This window comes from Lissotriton vulgaris, chromosome 5, assembly GCF_964263255.1.
Source record: "Lissotriton vulgaris chromosome 5, aLisVul1.2, whole genome shotgun sequence".
In the NCBI taxonomy this organism is placed as follows: domain Eukaryota; kingdom Metazoa; phylum Chordata; class Amphibia; order Caudata; family Salamandridae; genus Lissotriton; species Lissotriton vulgaris.
In genome coordinates, this window is record NC_141693.1 from 1785034218 (window position 1) to 1785060596 (window position 26379).

The 26379-nt window shown below is 44.3% G+C and overlaps 1 protein-coding gene across 6 annotated transcripts in view; it reads right to left on the reverse strand.

Annotated features, from left to right (window-relative positions):
* Positions 1-26379, reverse strand: part of ATP6V0A1 (ATPase H+ transporting V0 subunit a1) — a 260245-nt gene that overhangs the window by 154894 nt on the left and 78972 nt on the right. For 3 of the 6 annotated variants that reach the window (XM_086924114.1, XM_086924113.1, XM_086924110.1), the window contains exons 6-7: positions 15903-15985; positions 15126-15252 (exon numbers count right to left, since the gene is read on the reverse strand). In XM_086924114.1, the coding sequence (XP_086780240.1) occupies positions 15126-15252; positions 15903-15985 (210 nt within the window). Of the gene's footprint in view, positions 1-15125; positions 15253-15902; positions 16010-26379 lie in introns of all 6 variants that reach the window. The other 3 variants (XM_086924112.1, XM_086924111.1, XM_086924109.1) reach the window with 1 other exon arrangement.

Sequence of the window (26379 nt, forward strand, 5' to 3'; positions counted from 1 at the left end):
TACATTGTGGTGTGTCATTAGTTTGATAGTTGCAGATACATGAAATAGTTCAATGTATAAAAGTGTCAATGTTTCCTGGGTAGGATCCTCTTTTGGCTTCCAGGTTCATAGCCATAAAATGTACATGTACTCATGGAATGGTCATGGACAGAAACTGAGAAAAGAAAAATGGCATCTCTGATTCATTCACTGCAAGACTAACCTATAAGGAAAAAGTTTATGAGACAGGCTGGAGAACCAAAGGACATGCAGGGCCCGGTTACGGACACGGTCAGCCACAGGCTATGCCTCCAAACTACTATGAGAGGAGTTATTTCATGCAATTTGTGTACTAAAGAGTGAGCTGTTTCAAGCTGTGCAATTCTGTGGTAATCATGGAACAACGGTCAACTAAAGTATCAAGCACCCAATACCAGGCAGGAGGAAATCCGGCTCTGAAAACAGAAAGAGCACTGCCAGGCTGCAAGAAAAAACAAGCATTGGTAAAGCCAATATGTCTGGCCGATTTGCTGTTTTTTTGGCTTTGCCAATGGTTTGTGTCACGCTACATATCATCCGTGATGCAGTGCAGCATGACAAAAGCGGAACATTTTTTAGAAGACTTTGACGTGCCTGCCAGTGTTATTTTGTAGGAGCGCCCAGCTACAAATTCAGGTGGGCAAGTTTATTTCTTTATAGTTAGCGATCAGAGTTGGATCAGCAAAGCACCATTGGGGGGGGGGAGGGTGGGGGGCGGGGCAGAGAACGGCAAAGCAACACAAGGTAGGGTGGGTGAGGCACAGCAGAGCAATACAAGGGAGAGTGGGTGAGAAACGGCAGAGCAACACAAGAGAGAGTGGCTGGGCAGTGGAGTACAATAGCGCCCACAGTGCGGGAGGGCCCCCAAGCTTCAGGACCCCCCCCCCTCTGCATTTTGCACGGGCAGCGGGTCCATGGCCTGAGAGCTCCTGACTGGGTCCAGGCGTAGGGGGCCCCCATCACGTGCTTTGAAGGGGGGGGGGCACTCAAGTTACATTACACCACCGTGGCTGGGGAACGTCAGAGCAACATAGGAGGGTGGGCAGGGAACGGCAGAGCAACACAACTGGCAGGGCAACACAAATGGCAGGGCAACACAAATGGCAGGGCAACACAACTGGCAGGGCAACACAACTGGTAGGGCTGGGTAGATAGCGAAAACAAAAACAAGCAAACACAAATGGGATGTGGGAATGGAGTAGCAGTCGGGAAAGTAAGCAACAAAGAGTGAAGCGGGAGATAAGCACACAAAGGAGACACCTGAAAAACATGCACTCCCATAGAGTTCTAAAAGACAAATAAAAAAGTAGCATCTAAAAAATGATCACTGGATGGACACAAGTAATGCCTCCATGCTCCAAGGGAGAGACAAACGAACGAAAAGGAATTACTTCTACAGCATATGACCAACAAAAAGCAAGCAAGCAACAGTGACTATGATTACAACCGATGATATGCAATGGGTAGCCTCTACGCTCACTGTTAGAAAACAAAAGATATTGCAAGCTACATCACAAGCTCTGTCTTAGGTGAAAACTAAAGAAGAAATCCTGGGGGTGTCATATAGCAATCACATAAGGGACAGAGCAGGATGCAGCAGCCGGAGCATGTCGATACCGTGCTTACCCCATTCAGCAATTGGCTTTTTATGATGAATGATCACTTTATTGTAACATTTTTATTTATTGATTTTGTAAAGAGCTCGCACGGTGGGTCTTTCATGGCATTTTTATGAATGGGATGCCTGGCTTTCACCTTGGAGATGCCCAGTTGGGGTTATCTTGCAGGGAAAAGCCAGGGCGGGTTCCCAAAGCAAGCGCCTTGAGACCTTACGGTGAAAGGCGCTATATAAGAACATATGATTTATTTATTTATGAGGGGCTAAAGGAGGAACAGTAGTCCCAGCCACGCCTGTAAAGCCATTAGGGGGCAGATGGGTTGGGGGTAGGGGGCGAGAAACAAACAAACAAGGACAGTCAGGGTGGATCACATAAGGAGTACAAACACAGCACTTGGGGGATTACAGAATCGTCTATGTGAGTGGTTCTTAACCTTATGACTTCTGGGGAACCCGGGGACCCCCACTGAATCCTTATTGGAATATGGGGACTCCCCTCCGAGGATCCCCCATCCCCCCCACGGAGTCATTACTGACCCCGGCCTAAGTATTTTTGAGGATTTGAACTGTTGAACAATACACAGAAAACTGCAGAAAAAAAGCATTCATCAAACAAATACATAAATGATGACACATTTTGTTTAATTCGCAAACATATACATTAAAAAAATCTAAATTTTAACTTGAATAGAAAGGTTGGAGGCTTGGAGCTTTTCTAAATTCAATTGCGGCCACTCCTCTCACCCATACAATACTCGGTTTGATGCACGTGCACTGCTCCCACGAATCAATCTGTGGAACTAATTTAACTTTTAGCCTCCATGTTCAAATTCCTTCACATTTACAGTACATTTTAACATTTTCACCACAGTTTGGGAACCACTGTTATATGCGTGGACCCGGCCCCTGCGCACTCTATGTTAAATGTTTTTTTCAGAAGCGCGTGCTTTCGAGGCGTCTTCTACTCGATGCCGGACATTCATTTCTGACAGCTCACGCACGAAGGCAAACAGCTCAACACGTGTCTGCAAGGGTGGCCGCGCCCTCGAAGGGACAGGCTGAATTATCTGCGGGGGTGCCCGGAGCCTCCCCCGGTAATGAATGGGATGGGCACACCCTCGAGTCCTGCTGCAAGTAGATAAGTTTAAGGGAGGCACTACTGCAGCTGGGGGTGAGCTGAGCTGTCAAGTGACTCATCGAAGAAAAATGGCATTACATCTGCACTGTGAAACAACAGCCCGAGCGTTTTAAGTTCCTACCTGACGAGGAAAAAAGGAAAGAGTTTCCTTTTTGAAATCTAACAATGACAAGAGAGAATGAAGAGGACCCCAGTTTGCATATAACATTCTCACTGGGTGGCAATCTTGAACACAGCACAGTATGAGCGCGGAAAACATTCAAATGACTTAACACTGAGATTTTAATTCGTGTTTATCATCCAATATGGCGCCACCGCAAAGCCACCTGCTGTAAAAATAATGTTTACAAAAAAGCTCCCCTTTTCGTATCTGTGTGGATGTCGATATTAAAATGGCCTCACAGCATCTGTGTGCACGATATTGTCTTACCCGTGCTCGGGAGACATATCTTATGCTCACACACCGGCATTAGTCACTCTGGTGCCACCGCTTGACGGTGCACTTCCTCGAAGGCCTTACACAAGGGGCGTCACTTAGACAATATTGTTACGGCGGTGTGAGTATGATTTCCCAACAAGCATAATGGCGTACACATCCCGGAAGCACAGGGTGACAGGAAGCACAGGTGACCGGAAGCACAGGTGACCGGAAGCACAGTTGGAAAAGGGCGGGCTCGCGCCTCATTACTGTTGCATCAAACAACAAAGAAACGCTTGATTTACTATCAGCCACTGGCATTGCGTGGAACTAATGGCCGGGCTGTTCCTATTGGTGCAGAACCAAGAGTGATTTGCATAAGGCAGGTTTCAGTCTAGAGTGGCATAGTGGGTGAAAAACGATAGACTCTTTTGTCGCCCCAAGATACTGTCAGTGGTTGAGATTCTTTCACGCACTCTGCCCATCTTTTTATTTACTCCAGTTTTGACAGCTGCTCTTTAAACTGGATCCAGGCCGGACCCAGGAAATCCTCCCACCTATCTCCAATGGACAGCATTGGCACATTCTGCGGCACCCATCATTTCTGTGGGTGTATACTGTGTGGAGGAGCAGCCTGCACGGGGTAGACTTATGTATTTATTAAGGATTTATAGAGAGCAGCAAACCAACACTAGAGTGCACAAGGACGCAACAACTATATAGAATAATTTAGATATGTATTTAGGTACAAAAAAACCCTTTTGTTAGCTAGGGTCGGGGTGTTAAACCCTCGAGACAGAAGGGTGAAGCCACTTGTGAAACTGTTTTAGGCGTTTAACCAGGGGACTCTTGGACAGAGAGTTCTAGGGTCTGTATGACAGTAGACAGTGTTGATGGCGTATGTCTGTAGGGATGAAGTGACGCCCTGAATGAAGAGACAGGCTTTTGAGGTGGTCAAGTTCCTGCAAGACTCAGCTGGGTCAGGCTAGTGAAATGATAGGCCAAGGAACTGGTTGCGGAGGGACATGTGTCTTTAGAGACTCATAGGAGATGATTGAGGCATGTGATAAACTTTACTGAAAACATGCGTTTTTGAAACTTTTCTAAATTTAGGAAGGTATGTTCCGAGGTGGGAGAGGTGGGAGAGAGATCTAAAGGGATGAGCCGTGAGTGTGAAGTGACATGCCAATAGACAGGCGCATTGAGAGCAGGCTGTTCATGGATCTTAAACCTCTGGTGGGTTGGGATGGAACAAAAACGCTGGTCAAAGAGGCGGGTTGATGTAAGGCTCTATAGACTAACCATGGTGCTTTGACGTTTGATCTTAGCCTTACTAGCAACCAGTGGATGCTTTTAGGGAAAGAATGATGTGATTTCGACAATTCAAGATTAACAGAAGACAGGCTGCGCAACTGTAAAACTCTTTGAAGTTTGGCAATGGCTTTCTTGGGTAGGTTGATCAGGCTGTTGCAAGAATCCAGGCAGAGGATTACAACTAGAAAAGATAATATTGGTCTTTGAGGCAAGTGAAAGAGGTGATAGGACCACTCATAGATGGGGAAGGTGATGGAAAGTAGACTTGGTGACCCCATTTATCTGAGAAGTGAAGAAGTCAATCAGAACACGGTTTATGGATGACGACCAAGAGGCTCAAGTCAGGCAGAAGGTAGGTGGTAAAGTTTGGGCCTTCCTAGAAGGGGTCACTGTTTTCCTGTCATGCATGACCTGACGGCAAAACCCAACATCAGGTACAAGGTGGTAAATTTTGGGCATTCCCAGATAGGGCCAATGTTTCCATGACCCAATTTCAAAAACAAAAAAATCCTGAAAAATACAATTCTCTTTGTCCAATGTATTCCTGGGATGGCGGCAGGTGTAAGAGGTTACAGTGAGAGCACAGCTGGAATCTCACATTTCATCCAAGCAGAGAAGCCATCCGGGGGAACAAAGACACCCCATCTAAAATCATGCATTGCCAGAAGACAAACAGATTTGAAATATTGTTTTTCAATATTTATCACACTTGACAAGTTCATAAGCACAGTCAATAAGAGGTGTCACTCTTATCCCATGTGTGGGCTAATATGAACACCTGCTTCAACTGGATGGAAAAGCTTGAAAATTGTGATTTACAGATCACCAAATGTGTCTGCAGCACGTGTTCAACTTGCTGACCCAAGACCCACTTTGCAAGAGAATACATTTTACCAACCTCAGAATTATGAAACCTTAAGTTACTGTGCAGGTCATAAGCAGTTGTCTGCAGAAGGCACAAAACTCCCTAAGCTGTAACTTGCCATCTGGCGGTTACACAAGATCTCTGAACGACCACATTAACAGACTAAGCTACCATACCATGCATAAATCTGAAGGAGCACACAATGCTCGGCAGTAGGCACATTAACCCTTTAAGCTATTTTGTGATTCATACCTGTTCCATGAAGAACCCACGGATCTCTTTATTATGTGCATTAAACACCTGAGCTATTGCACCAGCGTTATAAGCTGATATTGGCTGGATACAGTTGATTTCTGCAGTAGGTTCCTTGCTGCCGTTAGCTTTCCTAAAATGGTCTGCTTGTAACAAATGATGTAAGGCAAAACAGTTTGATGAACATGTTTCCCTATTTAAGGGGCAGAGTTAGTACAATTAATGGGGATGTCCTCGCAGCCCATAGGCTGGCCGTCAATGATTCAGCTCCTTATGATCTTACACCCTCACGACTCCGTCCCTTCCTGACACCACCCTCGCCTCACACAATGTGTGGGTTACTGGAACAAATGTTTTACATTTCAGCATTGACTGGAAGCCAAGAGCATGACTAGTAGGGAGATGAGACGGGGCTGAGGCAAGAAGATGGGAAAGGCAGAGTTCAAGCCACAAAACCCTCCCACACGCTCATTGCTCTCTGTTCACAAAGGAGTAAGGGCCCTGAGGTTAATAGAAAAGGGCAGGGCAAGTGGAAATAGAGGTCCGAATAAAGGACATGTGCTTTAATTCGATCTGCTGCACATGGTGGGAGAAACACCCTCTCACGTCCGCTCTAATAGGATGTCAGATAAGGACTGAAAAAACTAGGGCCCACCCTACCACACCCTACTACTCTAATGTCAATGCAACCATGGCTAAACATGGGGCAGCACAACAAGATGATGGGCGGAGTGCTGAAACTTTTCAAACACTCACCCCTAGTCACAGATCTGGGTTAAATCCATCGTTCTTTTGCTCACCATGCCACTCTAGTCTAAACTATGCAATAAAGCCATATGCAAATCAGTCTTGACCGTGCTCCCCATTGGAACAGTCCAGCCCGAACTACCAGGCCTGGTCCCACTGGACCGGAAGGAGACAAGCATCCTGAGGCCTATCTTTAAATCCCCAGCAGCACGATGAGACTCCCCTTCCTCCTCCCTATGCAGACACGATGGACATAATTTAATGGCACTGTCCATGCAAATGGCGGGGGCAAGCCAGGCAAGGAACGTTGTGGCACTAACAGATACATGCCCTTTTGTTTATACACTAGTAATAACCAGTTATGTAGCAAAGCTAACTTATTTTAGCTTATGTTTGCAACTAACCAAGTGAGCAAACATTTTTAAAGATTCAAACTTCTGCCTTCCTTGTTGTTTGCAGCTGTTTGTAGCGGGTGCATAACTCACTCACCTATTTTTCCCCATGACTGTAACCTGTGATCCACAGGTTAAACACATATCTCGCAGCAACAACAACAGAAATCCACTAGGCTATCCCACTTAAAATATAAATCTATGACCCAACACTATAGCCAATACACTGGAAACAGACACATAAACCCTCTAAGCAATTTTAGGAGATTTCAACTAATGATGACGGCCCAGAAGAGATTACACAGGATTATGACTGCAGTTAGTGTAGTAACCACCCGCGTCAGGACGGGTAATAGTAACATGCATTTTTTAAGGTGCATCAGAATAGCGCTGCTGTATGAAGTGATACTATAAAAATTATATTTTCATACTGTTGCGACTCACTACAAACAGTGCTTTTCTCTAGGTGGGATCAGGATCATCAAGGGACAGTGCTGCACTGCCTCTTTGCATCACTACACAGGTACAGGTACAGGTGGGACAGGAAATGCTACCAGAGCGCCAGACTGACAAGGCCGAAAAAACCTACACAACAATTGGGGTCGAAACGTCGACATTTGATAACTGCCAGTCCTTTCAACAGCACTTACCTTACTGTGGAACCTCGTGCTACATGGCAAAACTGTACAGATATTTTGTACTATGATGAATGTGTACTTGACCACCTGTTGCACAGGCATTTATTTATTTATTTATTTATTTTGAAAGTTTTATATAGCGCGAACAAGATCTTCGCAGATATCAGAGCGCTTTACATAGGTGAATAGCAGAATATACACAGAAACATCTATAGTGTTAAAAGTACAGTGAAATGATATCATAAACAATCAAGTAGTCAATTTCAAAGTCATACAGAAAAGCAAAGGGTTCGAACAAGTAGTACAGATGAGCACTGAGTCTTTGAAGTTGATCCCCAGTAGTGTTTCAGGTGCATTTAGCCATGAGGATCGCTTTTACTTCTTTCTTGAAAAGAATGGTAGAAGGGATGAGTCTGATTTCAGGGGGGAGTGAGTTCCAAATCCTGGGAGCCATTCCTGAGAAAGAGCGTTTGTAGGTTTTTTCTTTGCGGAATCTTTTAGGCTTTAGCAAAAGGTTGTTTGTGCCTCTAGTGTTTCTGGATCCTCCAGAAATCGTCAGCTTCTGAGCGAGGTATCTAGGTGAGCTAAGGTGGACAGCCTTGTGTGTCAGACAAGCGATTTTCAGGTGTATCCTGGCTTCAAAAGGCAGCCAGTTCAGGGATTTGAAGTCAGGGGAGATGTGTGAGTGTTTTTTTGATCCAGTGATAAGTCTCGCTGCGGCGTTTAAAGAGGCTCTTATGGGTGCCGTAGTAGCTTGGGGGAGACCGCAGAGGGCGGTGCTGCCGTATTCTATTCGAGGAATGACAAGTGATTGTACCGCAGTTTGGAAATCTTTGGCTGGAAGGAAGGGTTTAAGTTTCCTAAGGGTGTTGATTTGGAAATTTGCTCCCTTAGTTGCTTTGTTGATGTGTTCCTGCATGCTGAGATTGGTGTCGAGTGTTATGCCCAAGGATTTTGCTGAGTCCACGATGGTGGGTTGAACATTGAGTGCTGTTAGGTGTTTAAGCCATATTTGTGCGGTAGTGGTCTTCGCGGGAGGTGAGATCAAAAGGAACTCTGTTTTGAGGGCATTAAGTTTGAGATGATTAGCGGCCAACCAGGATTGGGTGCTACTGATCGTTGAATTCAAGAGCGTGATGTCATTGGGTGATTGAAGTTTGAGATAAAGTTGGGTGTCATCAGCATACATGTGGAAGTGCACATTGGATTCTTGTAGCAAGGTGGTGAGAGGTTCCATAACTAGGTTGAACAGAGTTGGGGATAGGGAGGATCCTTGTGGTACGCCTAGCGATACAGGTCTTGGCGCGGACATCAAGTTGTTGCTCTTGAATTTCTGCGACCTGTTATGCAGAAAGGACGTGAACCATTTGAGCACAGTTCCAGATAGGCCCATTCTTGTGTTTAATAGGTCGAGTAGATTCTCATGTTTGACGGTGTCAAATGCGGAGGAGAGATCAAGGAGGATTAGGAGGCAGGTATCGTTGTTATCTAGGATTTGGAGGGCGTCATCGATTATGTGAGTCATAGCAGTTTCAGTACTGTGATTTGCTCTGAAGCCTGATTGATGAGAGTTGAGAAGATCAAACTGAGTAATGTGTTTAGACAATTGTATTTGTACGCATTTTTCCAGCAGTTTGGCAAGAGTCGGAATGTTGGTGATGGGGCGGTAGTTGTTGAGGTCTGAGGGGTCGGCTGTAGGTTTCTTTAGCAAGGGCGTGACTTGTCCCACTTTGAGGGAGTCGGGAATGGACCCTTGTTGAAGTGAGCTGTTAATGATTTTAGTCCAGAGTGGAAGGAGCGACGGGGTAAGGACTTTGACAGCGTTAGCAGGAAGGGGGTCCGTGAGGTGATTGGAAGGTTTCAGAGTGCTGAGCAGTTTGCCAATTTCTTCTTCCGTGTAGGTGACAAAGGTTGACCAGATGGCATTGTTTTTTGGTTTAGTTGGTGCTATGTAGAGGGGTTTGGGGTAGCGGCTTGCATCCATGAGAAGGTCATTCTTTATGTTGTCAGTTTTTTGGATAAAGAAAGAGGCGAAGTCTTCACAGGAGGGAGCTTCACCCATAGTGTTGAGAGGTTGGGGGTGTTCTTTGGATTGCGTTCGGATAAGCTCAAACAGCTTTCTCGGACGATTTTTGGCTAGGTCAAGCTGACGGCTGAAGAAGACTGATTTTGAGCGTTTTATTTTCCTGAAGTAGGCATTTCTCTTTTTCTTCAGGGTTTTTAGGTTCAGTGCAGAGGGAGCTGATCTCCAGGTGCGCTCTGCCATTCGCATGGCGCGTCTGTCGTCATTGAGACTCCCGTCGTACCAGGGATTGGAGATTTTTGCGGAGGCTTTTTTTAGCTGCAAGGGTGCGACTTCATTAATTATTGAGGACATAGTATTAAGATAGTGATCAGTCAAGGATTGGACGTCCTTAACGCCAGTGGGAGGAAGTAGTGAATTGCAGCTGTTGGGGGGCAGAGGGTTTGAGTTTAGTTTTTTCATGTCTCTTTTCCAGATTTTGGGCCTGGCGGATTGAACAGGGTTAAATTTAACTTTTACATTGATGAAGAATGTGATAATATGATGGTCTGACCAGTCACAGGGTTGGATAGATTCGAGTTGGATAGAGGCTTCTTTGGAGATGATAAGGTCGAGGATAGAGCCTTTCTTGTGAGTTGGACTATTGCAGATTTGAGTGAGGTCAAGGGCGTTAAGGAAATTCTTCAGACCTTTTACCACCGCATCATTGTGATCGTTCCAGTGGAGGTTGAAGTCACCAAGGTATATTTGTGTGAGTTGTCGCCCGGAGTTGGTTGAGATCATATCCATGATTTGCTGGGAGAAGGTAAGGTTGTCGCCGGGTGGGTGATACACGCCGTGAAGAGTGCAAATCGGTTTGCCCTCACTGATAATATTGAGGCAGATGTATTCACAGGAGGTTGGGGAGGGTAGGGAGGGGGAAGTTACTTTCAGGACAGAGAGGTTGCGCCTGTGTATACATGCGATTCCGCCACCTTTTTTATTGCCAGTCCTGTCAAGTCTGGTGATGTGGTAGTTGGGGGGAACCAGAATGTCCATTATAGGTGTAGAAGATTCTGTTAGCCATGTTTCAGTCATGATGATTAAGTCAAGATCCAGTTTTAGGATGAGATCGGCGATAGCGAAGGAGTGTTTTGCGGCTGATCTGCAGTTGAGGAGAGTGCATTTGAGACGGGGTGTGTCGAGGGAGGAAGGGGGTTCTAGAGCGAGAGGGACTTTACTCAGGTTACTATGGATAGCTATTCTGTTGTTCAGTGTGGGGGGTCTAAGGGGATTGGAGTGAATCGTGGGAATGGCAGTGAGAGTGTCGGGTGTATTGCTATGGGGAGCTGGGTCGTAGGAGCGGAGGAGGGCGATTGTGTCTAGGTCCGAGAGAGGATTACAGGAGCGATGGGGGCGGTTTTCGCGGTTGTGAACAGGGATTGTGGTCCAGTGCGGTGGGAGTCGAGTGCGAGAGTTCGCCACCCGGGTGGAGGTCCAGTTGGGAGGGGAGGTGTTGGTGGAGGCGCGTGCGGGCTGTCTGGGATGAGTGCTGAGTAGTTGTTTGATGATGTGAATGTCTTGTTTGATCTGGTGGAGGGTGTTGGGTGAGGGGTGACTGGATTGTGATAGGCAGAGTAGATGTTGTTTGATGATGTGCATGTCTTCTTTGAGCTGGAGGAGGGAGGTCGTAGTGCAGTCCAGTGTGAGAGATGTGTTGGAGGTGGGGATGGGAGGGTCGGTCGTTGTGTTGGGGGTGAGGATGGGAGGGTCGGGCGTGGGTGACAACGGGGAGATGTTGGAGGTGTGGTTGAGGGTATTGGTGGTAGGCGGAGAGTGCAGGGTGGAGGATGGGCGTTTATTAGTGGTGGAGGGGGCGCATGTACGGTAGTGCGGGGTGAGAATGGGGGGGGAGGTGGGGTTGTATGTGGTTCTTTGTTGAGGAGTCGTAGTTGAAGAGTTAGGGGTAGCGTGTTCTGCGTGGTTGGTTAATGAGTGGGGGTGAGGGCTGAGAATGGGGGGGGACAAAGGGTGGGGTTTAACTGTGAGCTTGTCGATCAGATGCTTAGCTTGATTAGGCGGGATGTGGGTGGGGGCTGTGATGTCCTGGGTGACAAGAATGGGAATGTGGGATGGAATATGGGGGGAGGGGGTACGGCTGGTGTATGTGGGGCCAAGATCAATGTCAGTGATTGAGGGGTGTGGGGTAGCAGCAGTGGATGGGAGCATGGCTAAGGTGCCGGTGGTATAGGAGAGGGCGTTGTTGGTATGGGAAGTGGTGTCAGGGGTGAGCGGAATGGTTGTGGTATGAGTGGGGGTCAAGATGTTGGTGGGGGGGGGTGTGGCTGGTGTGCGAGGGGGAAAGGTCTGAGTCTGTGAGTGAGGAATGTGGTGTGGCTACAGTAAGTGGAGGAATGACTGTGGTGACGGGGGTAGAGGCATATGAGGAATATATGCCAGAACTGTCTGTGATTTTTTTTGTCACCATTTTAAACTTTACCTCACTACCCCACCTGAATCACAGACTTCCCCTACCCTCCTTCCCACTTGGGGCACTGTCATGTTGAAACTATGTTAAAAATGTATGTTCTTAAATATTTGCCTGAGAAAAAGACGATCATTTTCAGTGTGATTAAATAACACTGAAACAACCAAAAAGTTTTGTTTGCACTTTGTTTTTTTGCAATTGAATTTGTTTGTGATTTATTTTTTTGTCTGGCACTTTTGATGTTATAATACTGGGACCACCCGATTATATACAGACTGACAAGTGATGCAGTGCTTTGGAACATGCTGATTATGCCTTGTGCAAAAGCGCCACAAAAGATCACGGGTGCACAGTCTGATGTGTACGTATAGGCACAGGCTTGAGAAATCCACTGCTAGTGGAGTACGCAGATTGAAATAAGACAAGACTACAAATCTCTTCTGTGCAGAGCAGCGGTTCGAGATCCACTATGCAGCTCCTATACCAGCGTCCACTCTTGAGCGTGGGGTCGTGTGGTGGTCACCCGCCTACTTAACCAAGTGTGGATCTCTGCCTGGTAGGTGTAGAAGTACTCATTGTGCGAGTCACCCCTGACAAAATCTCATTACTATCAGTGAAAGTTGAGGAAAGGACCCGACCGGTGGCAATCATCTTGCTCCAACTCTAAAATAAGTGACTGGGTGCGGGTTGCAACCTATACGCTCCTACCCATCGACTAACCCCTGACCCCTTTGAAGAGATGCCCCTTCTTGAAATGCTGTGACAAGGACTAATCTGTATCTATTTGTGGGGCAGGCAGGCTAATATAGTTTGTACAGCACCATGTTCTGCTCGCTCAGTATACAACTATACTTAAAAGTTTAGACACTATGCTTGCTCACATGCTAGGAGCAGAGAAGCCCCTTAGTTGAGAAATTAACATCCGATATCAAAATTGAGAGCCTCTATTTAAGTTTAAAGTAAAAAAGCTTGAAGATACATTTTTTTAATCAAAGTTAGTCTGTCAAAGAAAAGCCAAGGTTTGGAGGTCCACATTATACAACCCTCGCCGGAATACAAATAACTAGAACTAGGGAACTGGAAAAAGAGCAATTGAACTGCCAAAATGAAATAACCATTGTCAAATCCAAAAAGTTTGACATTTGTATTGCGCGATAGGTTATGCCTATGCTGGTTTATAAACTAGGGAGCAAGCACAGCCAACAGCATCTGAAAAACAGATGCTACACAAAAAAATTGCTTTCTATTAGGTAACATTCAATTTCAGATACTTCCGTCTGCACTCCCTGCCCAGTCTTACCGGCTGCTTGATTACTGTAAAATAGTTCCACATGCACTACAATCAATGGATGGGGAAGGAAACACTCAAACAGCCAACAGGAAAAATCGAGCCTGAAATACTCCAGCGGACTGATTCAAGATGTGCTTGGTAAGTCTCAAGCCAATGACTGAAAGTTTCAGAGCAAAATAACCCATTGGCTGAAGTAATGTGACCCAAAACCCTAAAAGTGAAACTCGACACAATATGTTTGCCAACAGTGGCACAATTAGAATACACATAAAAACTAAAAAGAGAAGATGAACATAAAGTGGTGCAGATAAGCGGAAAAAAAGACACTGCAGATGCTGGTGAGATGGGCAAAATGGAATGAAAAAGTGCAGGTGGTGCATGCTCAGAGAAAGGCGGTATAGGTGCACGGGAAGTGCACGGAAAAAAAGGAAGGAAGGAAGCTAGATGTGTAAGAGAACCAATCGTCTGGAACCACAGAAGAAGAGAAAGAAGTAGGTACAGAAGAAAAGGATTGAGGTAGAAGACAATAAACAGAAGAAAGGTGTAGAAGATAAGATTCAGGTGGATGCCACAGAAGAGAAAGAGATGTTGCAGAGAAGAGACAGGGAGATGCTGCAGAGGAAGAGACTGGGGATGCTGCAGAAGAAGAGAGAGGGTGATGGTGCAGAGGAAGAGTCAGTAAGATGCTGCAGTGGAAGAGACACCTCAATAGTGCAGAGGAAGAGACAGGGAGACAGTACAGAGGAAGAGAAAGCCTTAATGTACAGAGGAAGGTACATCAGAGTGGGGCAGATAAACAGACAGGGAGAATTTGCAGAAGAGACATGAATGGGATGGGCATAGTAAGAGACACGAAAGGTTGTGAGAGTAAGAGGCAGGATGGGGGGTAGAGGGAGAGGTAAGAATGATGGGCCTAGAAGGAGACATGAATGAAAGGCAGAGCAAGGCACAAGTTGGAGGGGAAGAAGAGACAGGAAGGAGAGGCAGACGAAATAAGAAGAAGTTGGCGCAGAGACATGGCGTAGTTGCAGAAGATGGTACGGTAGGATGGTGCGGAGAAAATGATCATTGCAAAGGAAAAGATGCTGAGAAAGAGACAGGAAGGTAGTGCAGGCAGAGAGTCAGGAGATAGGTGCATACTAAATGAAATTCCGCAAATACAAGTACTTGCCCTTGTCAGAAATTGGGTAGCCTTTTTGGCCAAGAAGGGACTGCAGACCACGTCATATGCTGAGATACATATAAAACACAGTCACATGTTTTGTGTGGTGGGAATCAGTCATATAGAAATGCAGTCCCCTCTCCCAGCTCGAACCTGCAATGGCATAACACAGTACCGCAGGTGGGAGCGATGTTGCTTGGATAAACAACAATTACATTCAAGTTTTGAAAAGTAGCATTGATCTCAAATTGAGAAAGATGTATCATATGACGCATGGTTGACATGGGTAATGTTTGGATACCGGTCTTAGATAAAGCTTGGCCCTCGGGTGCGGAGACTGTAGTCACTCCGAATAAGCTCAGCCTATAAACAAAAAGCAGCCCTGGAACGTTTATAACACCAGATCCATGTTGCACCAAACAAGTAAAGAGAGAGGATATATGACCCCCTATAGAGGTGTCTGAGCTTCTGTCCACAAGCTCCAAATACTACATTTCTACTTCCGGACCTAGCAGAGCATGCAGGAACTTTATTCCTCTGCAGTACCATAACTGCCCCATAATGCACCATACCACTGGGAAATGGTGAAGTGGTAACCATTCTGTGGCTATCTGAAGGCCCCTGAAGTAAGAGCATGTATGCTGAAAATTGCTCTACGATTAGTGTGAGACATGCTGAGGAAACTACTAATTTCTCTCATCAAGACAGCAGTGTACTCTATAACAACAGGACTCCCAAGCACAGCTTAAGTCTGTGTTTTCTGACACCGCTTTACAACTTACCGTGACAGGGTCTTCCAAGGGGTACTCAATTTCTGCCTGCCGCAGGAACACGTTTCCACGACACACTCGCCACAGCATCCGCTCAAAAGTGGGGATCCGTTCCCGGCTGATGACCCCTGCCACAAAGCTGCAGAAAGGCACACAAAAGTTTAGAAGAAGCACTGTGACTTGTGAGTACTAGGCCACATGATTTCAATTTGAGGGAGAGGTGTGGCGCCGCGGCCAGGGCGACTGACGCTGGAATCTGGGGATCACGGTTCGAACCCCGGCTCCGGCGTCAGGTTAGCCCAGCACCATGTGACTCTGGGCAATAGCTTGCTTAATCTTCCTGACGGCCCCCAGCGTCTAGAGACCCTTACGGGTGATTGTTCGCACTTTACAAATGTGGATTATTATTACAAATGTGGATTCATTTATTCAAATTTAGAAATTATTGATCTTCAGTGGAGGTCATGAATGAATTAAATACATTGAACGAATTTCTATGGGAGATCAAATTAAAGAGTATATGGTGATTTCTTTTGTTGAACAAGTTTCTTCATTCTGCATTCACACATCTATAAAACGATCAGTCTGAAATTAACGAAGTTTAAGATACACAACTATACTCATTTCCTACTCTTACTACCTGGATATAGAACACAAATGTATTTGCTCATTTAAACATAAAGACTGAAGATACTTGGTCTCAGCTACATCTTGGCGTGGACCTGCCGCTATAATAGACCAATTGGCAGAGTCAATAAACACCATCGGATTAAGCTGAGCAATAGTTACCCAAGACGCAACGGGGCTCCTCTTCCGATCTCGCTTGGCTCCAACAGCGTGGACGACTCCTCCAGCAGGTCTGGATCCGCCATCTGCTGATGATGATGGAATTCAGCCTGAATTCACAAATCAATTAATAACTAATCAACTCGTTAGTGGCATGCAGGGAACGAGGAACCAGGTGACAGAGAAAAAAACAAAAGGTAAAGGACAGTGAAGAACAACAAAAAAGACGAAAAATAAATCTAAGGTCAGTAGGAAAGGAAGACAAGGACTTATCAATTTAGTGGATGGAGTGCCTAGAGGAAGGACAAAGAGAGGGATTTGAATAGAAAAAATAAGCTAGTCAAGAGAAAGCTAACGCTTGGTGGAAATCATTTTCTACAAACACTGCATATCCTTGCAGAGAGCATAAGCTGTACATATGATCTTGGGAAAACAAAATGTTCCTTCCCAATTCTGCAAACAAAACCTTAGTGTGAGAAAATATTGCCCATCCCTTACTTTTAAAAACGGTATCTCTTCAACATGCCAAGTTATGCAGGAGAGAGAAGGCACAACAAAGCATCTTAGTTCAATTTTTGATTGACTGCCATCCCAAGTACCCTTCCTGGTGTACACAGAGCCAGAGGTCTAACATGAACACGTCAAATGTGTTGTATTCTTTTCCAATATCTTTTCAGAACGCCCCAAAGACGCCATTAAAATGCTAATACAAAAACCTGTTAAGATGTTTAAAACAATCTTTGATTGCTCCTACCTCGCTACTTATATGGCATTTGTAATCTCTCTTTCTCAGCTATGGTCACTGGCAGAAAAATCACCCAGGAGTTTCAAAACGATCTTCACAAACAGAATCAGCTTTACAGTATCACCCTGGATTTGTACAGGGGCGCTGCAATTTGTAGTGGTGAAGTTGACAAAGGAAGCTGCTGGAAGCTTGACAAAGTTGATCACTTTAAACAGAGGCAGATTCGACCATCAACTCCTTCTACAATGGCTGGAGTCAAGAATGAGGCATTAGCCTGAATAAGACCAATCCCAGGCAAACTAATGTTCAATTGTTTCTTTCTGAATAGGCTTAGATAAGTTCCACTGCCAAGTAAAAAACTAGGAAAACGTAATATATTGTAACCTAATTTATATCCAGTCCTCAGGTGTTTCGCCTCCGTGAACAATCCACAGTAGTAGGATTAGGGAAATCTGCAAAAATTATTATTTTTCATGCTCGGGCCCAAAAATTTTGCAAAAGGAAAAGGGTTTCAATTATTCCATGGTGATTAATATGATCTATACCATTTTACTCAATATGTATTATTACTACATCAATTACATATTGTTATTAACCTCAAAGGGATGACTAGACACTGCCAGGATTTCGCAATGGTGATATAGAGCATGACCAAATCCCTGCAGCAGGTATTCCACAAATTGATCTACATAATCAATTCATCACTGTCTCTAAATGCTACTTAAGTTTGAGCAATCCCTTCATGAAATTTGTAATAAGTGAGATTTGTTTAGGCTCGCCCACAGGAGCTTAATTCGGAAATTTTAAAGAATTTTCTGTGTTTATTTATTTAGCAGTGCATGGGGTTCCTTTCACATTTCAAAATAATTTCCACCATGATAGCATGAAAGTCTAGCAAGAGAAAATAAGGGAGGACATATGATTTGGGGTAAAGAGAATAAAATTCTTTAGAAATAATACATACACCAAAAGTTAAGGTCAATGGAATTTACAATATTGTTTTCCACCACACTACAAGCTATTTTTAGGGAAAGTTCTAGAGCTCTATGTAACATAAGTATATACATCCAGCACACTATGCAGACACTTGTGGAGCAACCACTCAGGAAGGAAACAAAGGGAGAATGCATGCTAGAGAGAGCACAGGGCAGACACCATCAGTCAACTCGAACTTGGTTCGAATATATGCCATTTGAGTAATATTTACTACATAAATGGTTTGGGGTCTAAGAATAGGAGCTTATTCAGCCCAACTCAGTATGACTTATATTAGCAACCTCAGAAGTAGAACAGATTGAGCGAGTACTGCCATGATTCAAACATGTAACCTATAGGGTGCCTACAGAGCTCTGTAGCGGGAGCACCACGACACTGCACTGTTTTGCAGACTGAATATGTTCCCACATACCGAAAATGGTTTACTTTGGGAAGAATCAACAAAAAGGTGGAGTTCTGTGCAATGTAAATGTGAGTGGTGTGTCTTAATGAGGTTAATCAGTGAATGAAGTCGCAAGAGGTATGAAATCCAAAATAGAAGACCATGGAACAATCTTAATCAGTCTTCCACACTATGACTCCTCCTACTTCCCCACTAAGAATAGGATGTACCTGTTCCAATACTGCTTCACTCGTTAGTAATTTTTTTAACTGTTTCCATTTTAAACTGAATACCATCTGGGTAAATCTAGAGAAATCAGGCACAAACAAGGCACAGGGAGCTACTGCTAGGTAATGTGCACAAAGAAGATTCAATTAATCACTCCTAAATATTCTTTAAATTCATGAAATTTAACTGGTACCCGGATGTTTCATTATACGTTGGACAAGGTTCAGTAATATTTTATGTGAGAGCTGGAAGGAAACTTTCAATCCAGAAATGAGAAAAATATGGTATTCAAATAACTACCTTAACTTACTTATTCAGGAACATGGAGGTGTCGGTTTTGGATTTTAGCACCTTCTATCATGAAAATGTTTGCATATGAAGTGGGAATCAAACTAACCACAGTATTGCTAATTTCAACCTGTGCTGGTAAATACACTTTACACTCAAAGAAATTGGTCACAACAGTACATAGGGATCTGCACAAGATTTTGATGTGAGTCTTCGTATACTTATGATACCCGAGGCTATGACAATTAAACCACAACTTCTACAGCTATTTCCAGTAAACTAAAGCCTTAATTGCAGGACTCCTGTTTAGTGGTGCCAAGAAATGAGGTCAAATAGCGGCCAAAATAGAGGTTGCTCAATTAATTAGTAGACACTTAAATGGCACTGTCCTAAAATCTGGGTAAAGTAATATACACCAGTGGGGTCTTTACAAGACCTCAGAAATTCATTCTGAAAAAAGGGAGTTGTACAGAGGGAACCAGAAGGAAACCCCAGCAAAGGTGACCATATTCAGAGAACCAGCTTCCTGCGTTATGCTTATTAAATTTTCTAGATAGCAAAATAGTTCCAATAATGATGGCACTCATCAGTAATTACTATGTAATCATATAGAGGCGAAAAAAAACTGCTGCTTTTCATCTGTAATCCTATCCCTACAAATGTTTAGTACAAATTGTTTGTGCAATCTAGTGTGTGGAAAACAACGTAAAGAGAATGCATTGAGCCTTAATCTTCAGGTGTATGATTAAAAACTAAAAGAGATTACAGAGAAAACGAAACCAACATAACAAATGGAAAACAAAGTAATACAAGGTAAAAAGACAGCTAATGGAAAGAATGGGTTGTACTGTGCTTGCGCAAAGGATTCCTTCGCCGTAGCAAAAACATTATGCATTACTACTGAACATTGTGATGCTGATATTTCTGCTTGCACAAAATTAAGCTTTGACACAAGAATACCTTGGTGTTTACAAATAAACCCAGCATCCTACCCAGTTAATAAAGGACTAAAGAAACATCCAAATTAAAAAAACAGATTGGCTGCTATTCTGAGGACCTATTGTATATTGCCAAGAGAGAATTTAGAAGCACAAGGTCACTTAGTTGAAAGGGAAAGCCACAAAGGTGCTTGTCAGGGACTTCTATAACTCATGGGCAAATTTGTTTTCCCACAACGATCAGCGTACAGTTTAGAAAACATAGAAAGCTCAACGCTCTTTTATTTATTTATTTATTTCTGGTATTTATAGAGCGCGACACTCATCCCAAGGGATATCACGGCGCTAAAAAGGAAAAGGGGACTGCTGAGATTATGCGGGGGGAGTTAGTTTTTAGGGAAAAGGTGGGTTTTGAGTTTTTGCCGGAATTGAAGGAGGTTTGTAGTGTGTCTAAGATCCATAGGTAATTCATTCCATCGTTTGGCCGCCAGGTGTGAAAAGGCTCGTCCACCTGTTCTTGTTTTGTAGATGCGCTTTGGTTTTTCTAGGGCTGAGTTATTGGATCTTAGGTTCCTGTTTGGAATATAAAACTCGATTTTCCCTTGCAGGATTGTAGGGCCTGTTTTGTGGAGGGCTTTGTGCGCGTGACAAAGTAGTCTGAAGGTGGCTCGCTGGCGCATTGGCAGCCAGTGGAGTTGTTTCAGGCATGCAGATGCCGAATCTCGTTTGCCTTTGTTGCATACCAGTTTGGCTGCCTGGTTTTGAAGGACCTGTAAGCGGGAGAACAGTTGCTCGTTCATCCCTTCGAATAGGGCATTGCCATAATCCAGGCGGCTGACCAGGAGGGCATGGGTAATTGTACGCCGACAGTCCAGTGGGATCCAAGAGAAGATTTTGGCTAGGAGTTTCAAAATTGCAAATCTTTTACCCCAGAGTATGCGTACGTGGTCTTTCATGGACAGTGCGTCGTCCATCATGATGCCAAGGTTTCTGGCGTACTGTTTCGGGGTGGGGGCTGTTCCCAGTGACGGTGGCCACCACGTATCATTCCATGATAGTTTGGCTCCTCCGAACAGTAATATTTCAGATTCTCCGGCATTGAGTTTAAGGCAGTGGTTGCGCATCCAATCTGCCATTTCGGAGAGGCAGCTGTGTAGTTTTTTTTTGGTTGTTTCCGATCTTTCCGATCTTTCGTCCATAGTCACCATCAGCTGTGTATCGTCGGCATATGAACATATGCCGATGCCCCACTTTCTTCCAATGTCAGCCAGAGATGAAACGTAGACATTAAAGAGAGTGGGGCTTAGAGAGGCCCCTTGTGGGACTCCACAGCCAATGGGACGGGGTTTTGAATGGAATTGGCCCATGTGCACTGCTTGGGTGCGGTTGCTCAGGAATGATTTAATCCATTTTAACGCTGTGGCTTGTACTCCTTTGCTCTGGAGGATGTTTAATAGGCATTCGTGCGACACCGTGTCGAACGCTGCCGACAGGTCTAGCAGTATCAGAGCCACAGATCCCCCTTGATCAGTGATGCATCTGACACTGTCCGACACTGCCAGCAGCGTAGCCTCGGTGCTATTGTTAGATCTGAAGCCGGTTTGGGTGGGGTCCAGAAGCGAGTTGTCCTCCAAGTATTTGGACAGTTGTAAGTTGACCATTTTCTCCAATGCCTTGGAGAGGTAAGGGAGCTGTGAGATCGGCCTGTAGTTCTCTGGGTTGAGGATGTCGGATCCGGCTTTCTTCAGGAGGGGGGTTACAGATGCGTGTTTCCAGGAGTCTGGAAAGGACGCGGAGGCGAGGGACTGATTGAAAAGTTTGGTAATGAGGGGGCAGAGTGTCAGTGCAATTTCTGAGAACACAAAGTGCGGGCAGGGGTCTGCAGGAGAGCCGGATTTAATTGCTTTAAGAACTGCTAACACCTCCTCCTCGGAGAGTGGTTGGAAGTTAGTTAGACGTGGGGAGTTGCCTACGTCTAGATGGACGTTATCTTTGTCGGATGTAGGTGGATATACATCAGAGTTGTCGTAAGGGGTGGTAGGATGGGAGGGGGTAAAGGTGGAGTAAATTTTATTAATTTTTTCGGAAAAGAAAGTGCTAATCCGTTCGCATGCTTCTGTTGAGGGGGTGAGGGTTTGCGAAGTGCTGGATGGATTGCTAAGCTCTTTCACGATTTTGAACAACTCTTTTGCGGAGTTGTGGTTTTCGTGAATTTGTTGCGTAAAAAATGCTTTTTTTGCCTCTCGAATGGCAAGGATGTATTGTCTCCTTTTGGTAGTATAGTTGGCTCTGGTTTCAGAGTCTTTGGTTTGTCTCCATTGGTGTTCTGTTTTTTGACATTCCCTTTTAAGGCTCTTGAGGGTGGGGGTGTACCATTTTTCGTTGGTGGATGTTTTTTTCCTGACTTCTCGCAAGGGTGCTATTTTGTCCAACGTTTGGCGGATTCCGGTTTCTAGCCGAATGACGTTGTTACAAATAGATGAATTGTCTGGTAAGGAGATATCTATTTCACGAAAGTGATTTTGGAAATTGGAGTCGTTAATTAGTCTCCAGGCTCTATTGGAGGTGAGGGGGGTGGGTCTGGTCTTTACGGGTTTGCCGGGAAGTTTAAACGAGAATGAAAGCATGAAGTGATCGGACCATGACAGGGGAAGGATTTCCTTGAAGGTGGTCGACTCGATGTTAGTAAAAAGGAGATCCAGGGTGTGCCCTGCTATGTGCGTAGGGCCATCGACCAGCTGCTTGAGTTGCAGGATTTCCATGTCATACTTGAGCTGTGTCGATCCAGGGGCATTGGTATTTTCGTAATGGACATTAAAGTCCCCAATGACCATGTAGTTTTTGTGTTTTAAGCACAAAGGGAGTAGTTGGTTCAGAAGTTTGGCACTGACGCTGGTTTGTTGTCCTGGTGGATTGTAGACAACTGCGCCTGCTAGTATGACAAAATTCTCTGCGAGAATTTTAAATGATAGTAGCTCATGTTCGGGATATGCATTAATTGTATCCGTGAGACATGTTAGGTGGTCCCAGAAAATCACAGCGACTCCACCTCCTTTTTTCTTGCTTTCTCTATTTTGTGTGATTATTTTGTAATCAGGGGGGAGGGCGTTGGCTAGGTCTGGAGCACTGGCGTCGGATAGCCACGTTTCGGTGATGAAGACCAAATCTGGAGTCTTAGAGGTTAAAATGTCCCATATATCTAATGCATGCTTAGGTAGGGATCTGGCGTTGAAGTATAGGCATTTTAGTTCCCGCTGGTAGCTGGTAGGGATTGTGTGAAGATCCGTTGGGAGTTGACCCAGGCTAGTCCATTGACATGAGCGGCATGAGATAGGTCCGTAGGATAGGCCTGGGCCGGTTTGGATGCAGTTGGTTGTTGTGGTGGATTTGTTCAGAGCTAGTAATTCGCTGCGATTGTAGCGAATGGTATCCGCCCTGGATGGGCTGGAGCCTGTAGGGCGGTATGGCCCCTGGTCCCGGTCGGTCGCAGACGGGCTTGCCTTAGGCGTGCCTTCGGCGCGCAATCGTCGCGCCCGCTGCGCGACCGAGGGTTACACATATTTTATGCTGCTCTGGAGTTTTGAGAAGGGGGCGTGGCCTGAAAAGGGGCGTGGCCTCCGTTCGTGGCGGGAGGGCGCGAGGGGGAGAACGCGTGTGACGTGTCAGCGCTGGCTCCGCTGAGTGCACAGCCGTTCAGTCCGGTGAGTAAGATTTTGCAACACAAGTATTCTGTGACAACAATGTTTAAAATAGGCAAATTATTCAGTGACACAAGTTTAAAAAGCAAATAGTCTTTCTCCCGGCTTCCGCCTCAGGAGTCGACCCTAGTCTTTGCTTGTGGTTCACAACACGGCGCTTTTATATGCGCGAATGTGTTTGTGGGCGTGGCCTGAAAAGGGGCGTGGCCTCCGTTCGTGGCGGGAGGGCGCGAGGGGGAGAACTCGTGTGACGCGTCAGCGCTGGCTCCGCTGAGTGCACAGCCGTTCAGTCCGGTGAGTAAGATTATGCAACACAAGTATTCTGTGACAACAATGTTTAAAATAGGCAAATTATTCAGTGACACAAGTTTAAAAAGCAAATAGTCTTTCTCCCGGCTTCCACCTCAGGAATCGACCCTAGTCTTTTACTTTGCCAACTCTAGCTTCATCTGCAGACAGACTTTGGCAAAACCACCAGAGTGGTTCGGCAATGTTTAAAGTGTAACAAAACATGTTAAAATTAACTGTACCGGAAAACCAAGCAAACTGTCATGCAGAACACTTAGTGAGATTCTGCAAAGAGACTTTGATCAAAAAGGTTACTGGTTAGCAAAGTTAATGTCATTTTGTGGTAGCTATAAAAGTCGACATCGGTAGCATCCTTGGCCGACCTCTGCATTCAAGGTGATAAATCACAAAGGGGGAACGTTCAAAGAGACACAAACATATGCAGAACCCAGAAAGTGAACTGTGGACCGGTGCTCGAAAATGACCCCAGATCAAAGAAGTTGGAGACAACAATGCAACAAACACAAAAAACTTCAATTTTCATAGATTTTCAGATTTCAAGTTTCAAGCATAACCAACAGTCGTTTATTTCAATTAGTTATTCCCACATCGTTCCTTAAAATAGCTCATTAAGTTCGCTGTAAGAGCCAATATATTAATTCACTAAAAAACAGTCAGTGGCATTGTAAAAAATGACGCCTTGAGATCACTAAACTATAAATAGGTTTACCAATCAACGTGGAAAACAAAGGATTTCCGCCAACTCACTACTGACTGTCGAGATGGCAGTGGGTATGGTTGGGCTTGTTTAGGGTCTTCGATATCACCAAGTGCAACTAAACTTCATTAACACAAAACCAAAATTAGTATGCTCAGCTCTTATTCTTACAGACTCTTCTTCTATTTACTCAACTGTTCTAGTAGGAAATTCAGCTGATTTCACACCACTGGTACCCAAGCAAAGCATGGCCAATGATAGACTACAGAGTTACCATATGACAGCCACATGTTTGGATCTTACCCCAGAGCTCCATGTTTATATCAATTATAATTGCAAAACTGGGAGCATTCTGAACATGATTACAAAGATCAAATTCAAGAAATATGGACTTGAAATGAAAACAAAATTAAAAGAGGAGACGTGGTCATAATGTGATTGTGCTGCTCACAGGCTGGAATGCTTTGATGTTCAAACGCGCCGATAATAATCACCAGCTCCTTTAGCGCCAGTTCCACAAGTTCTTATATTAATAAGAAGGGAAAGTCTCAGCGAATAATGTTCTTATTAATTATATAGTCTGTAGTATGTAATAGCGCCTGAGATTTCTATAAAAACGTTAAAAGCAGTGACTAAAACAGACATGAAGTCAGAAATTAATTTTACTCTTCAGTTACATTTATGTTTTTGCAAAAAACAAGAACACCCTCAAAGTAAAAAGAAAAAAAAAAGCAGCCTGTGTAACTGCTGCAATTGTGACTTTAACACCGTTTTTAGTTGAATAACTTTTAGATTCAGGTTAAAGAAAATAGATTCTTTGGTTGGTCCAGTATGCAAGCAATGCAAGACAATATGGCTGCCTACAACATCGCCAGACGGTGGCACCATGTTCCAGTATGAAATGCTGCAAGAATGGGAGGGAAGAGAGGATGAGCAAAGCTGTCTTAGCGTGCCATAACATCAGGCATCTGTCCTGTTCGGTGTTCAGTAGTGGATTCAACCAAGCTGCTTTTGTTAATGGCGGATTCTGGTTTCGGTTTTAGTGAGAAGATCGTGCAGTGACTAGGAGAAATATGGATGCAACTTAACATGATGGGGTCTAAACTAATTAAGATTATAAGAATATGCAGCATGACTAGAGGTATGAAAGGCTGTATACATATTTTTCCCAATTAAACCACCACCTAATTTTCACCCATGACAATTTCTGGCGATTTGATTTAATATGCTGTACATTCAGCACCTTAGTTTTGAGGTAGGAAGGAAAGCAAGCAGATTCAATACAAACCCAATCTGTTCATTAAAAAATAGCTAATACAGACAAACTGCCACGCATCAAACAATTTGTCAAAAGAAATCAACAGGAAGAAATGCGTGCAACAATAAAGGGAAAACAGGCAAGCAAAGTGGACAAATCAGAGAAAAGTGAGGATAAAAGGTGTAGAAGAGGTGGATCTGCATGCCATTAACTGCTACTTTTCCAGTCTTCTCAACAGATAAGTACATGATGATATTTAACTCCAATTTTAATACAGAATATTCTAAGACATGGATAACTGCAAAATGAGAAGACTGGGAAAAGGAAACTATTTGCCAACATTAGAACAGGTAAATTAAAAAGCATTTGGCCTGTGTGATACTTACATGTTCCCCAATGCCCCCACCATAAATGTAAAGGAAAGGTTAATTATAATGAAGTCAATTTGATAGTATCTTAGGAAATTATTAGGACTCATCAGTGACAGCAAATGTAAATGCATCATTATGAAAAGTGGGGAAAATAAGGTATTCAGCGCAGTTTGCAGCGTTATTGTCCAGAACAAGATATGTGGAGTGCAGAGATTAAGAAATAAAATGATCAAACACTTCTCAGATGACATGGATATTGCATAGCAGATCAATAAAGAGCCACTTAATCGAAGAAGATAATCACAGGAAGATACTCATGCTTAGAAGTGTGAGATTTCACACCCTTCAAATAACTCTAAGGTGAACCCTGCCAGTGTGATATCCATGGTCTCCAAACAGAAGCATTTGTTCTTCAAATGCAGCTTCAGACCCTGAAAAAAGGAAAATATAAAAAGATGCCTGTTGCTACATGGATATATCTCTGCCACTCTGACATTTTATTTAAGGAGTTTTATAGAGCGATTACATGTAAGAGCACCATGGAAAGTGTAGAAATCAATTTGGAGGAGA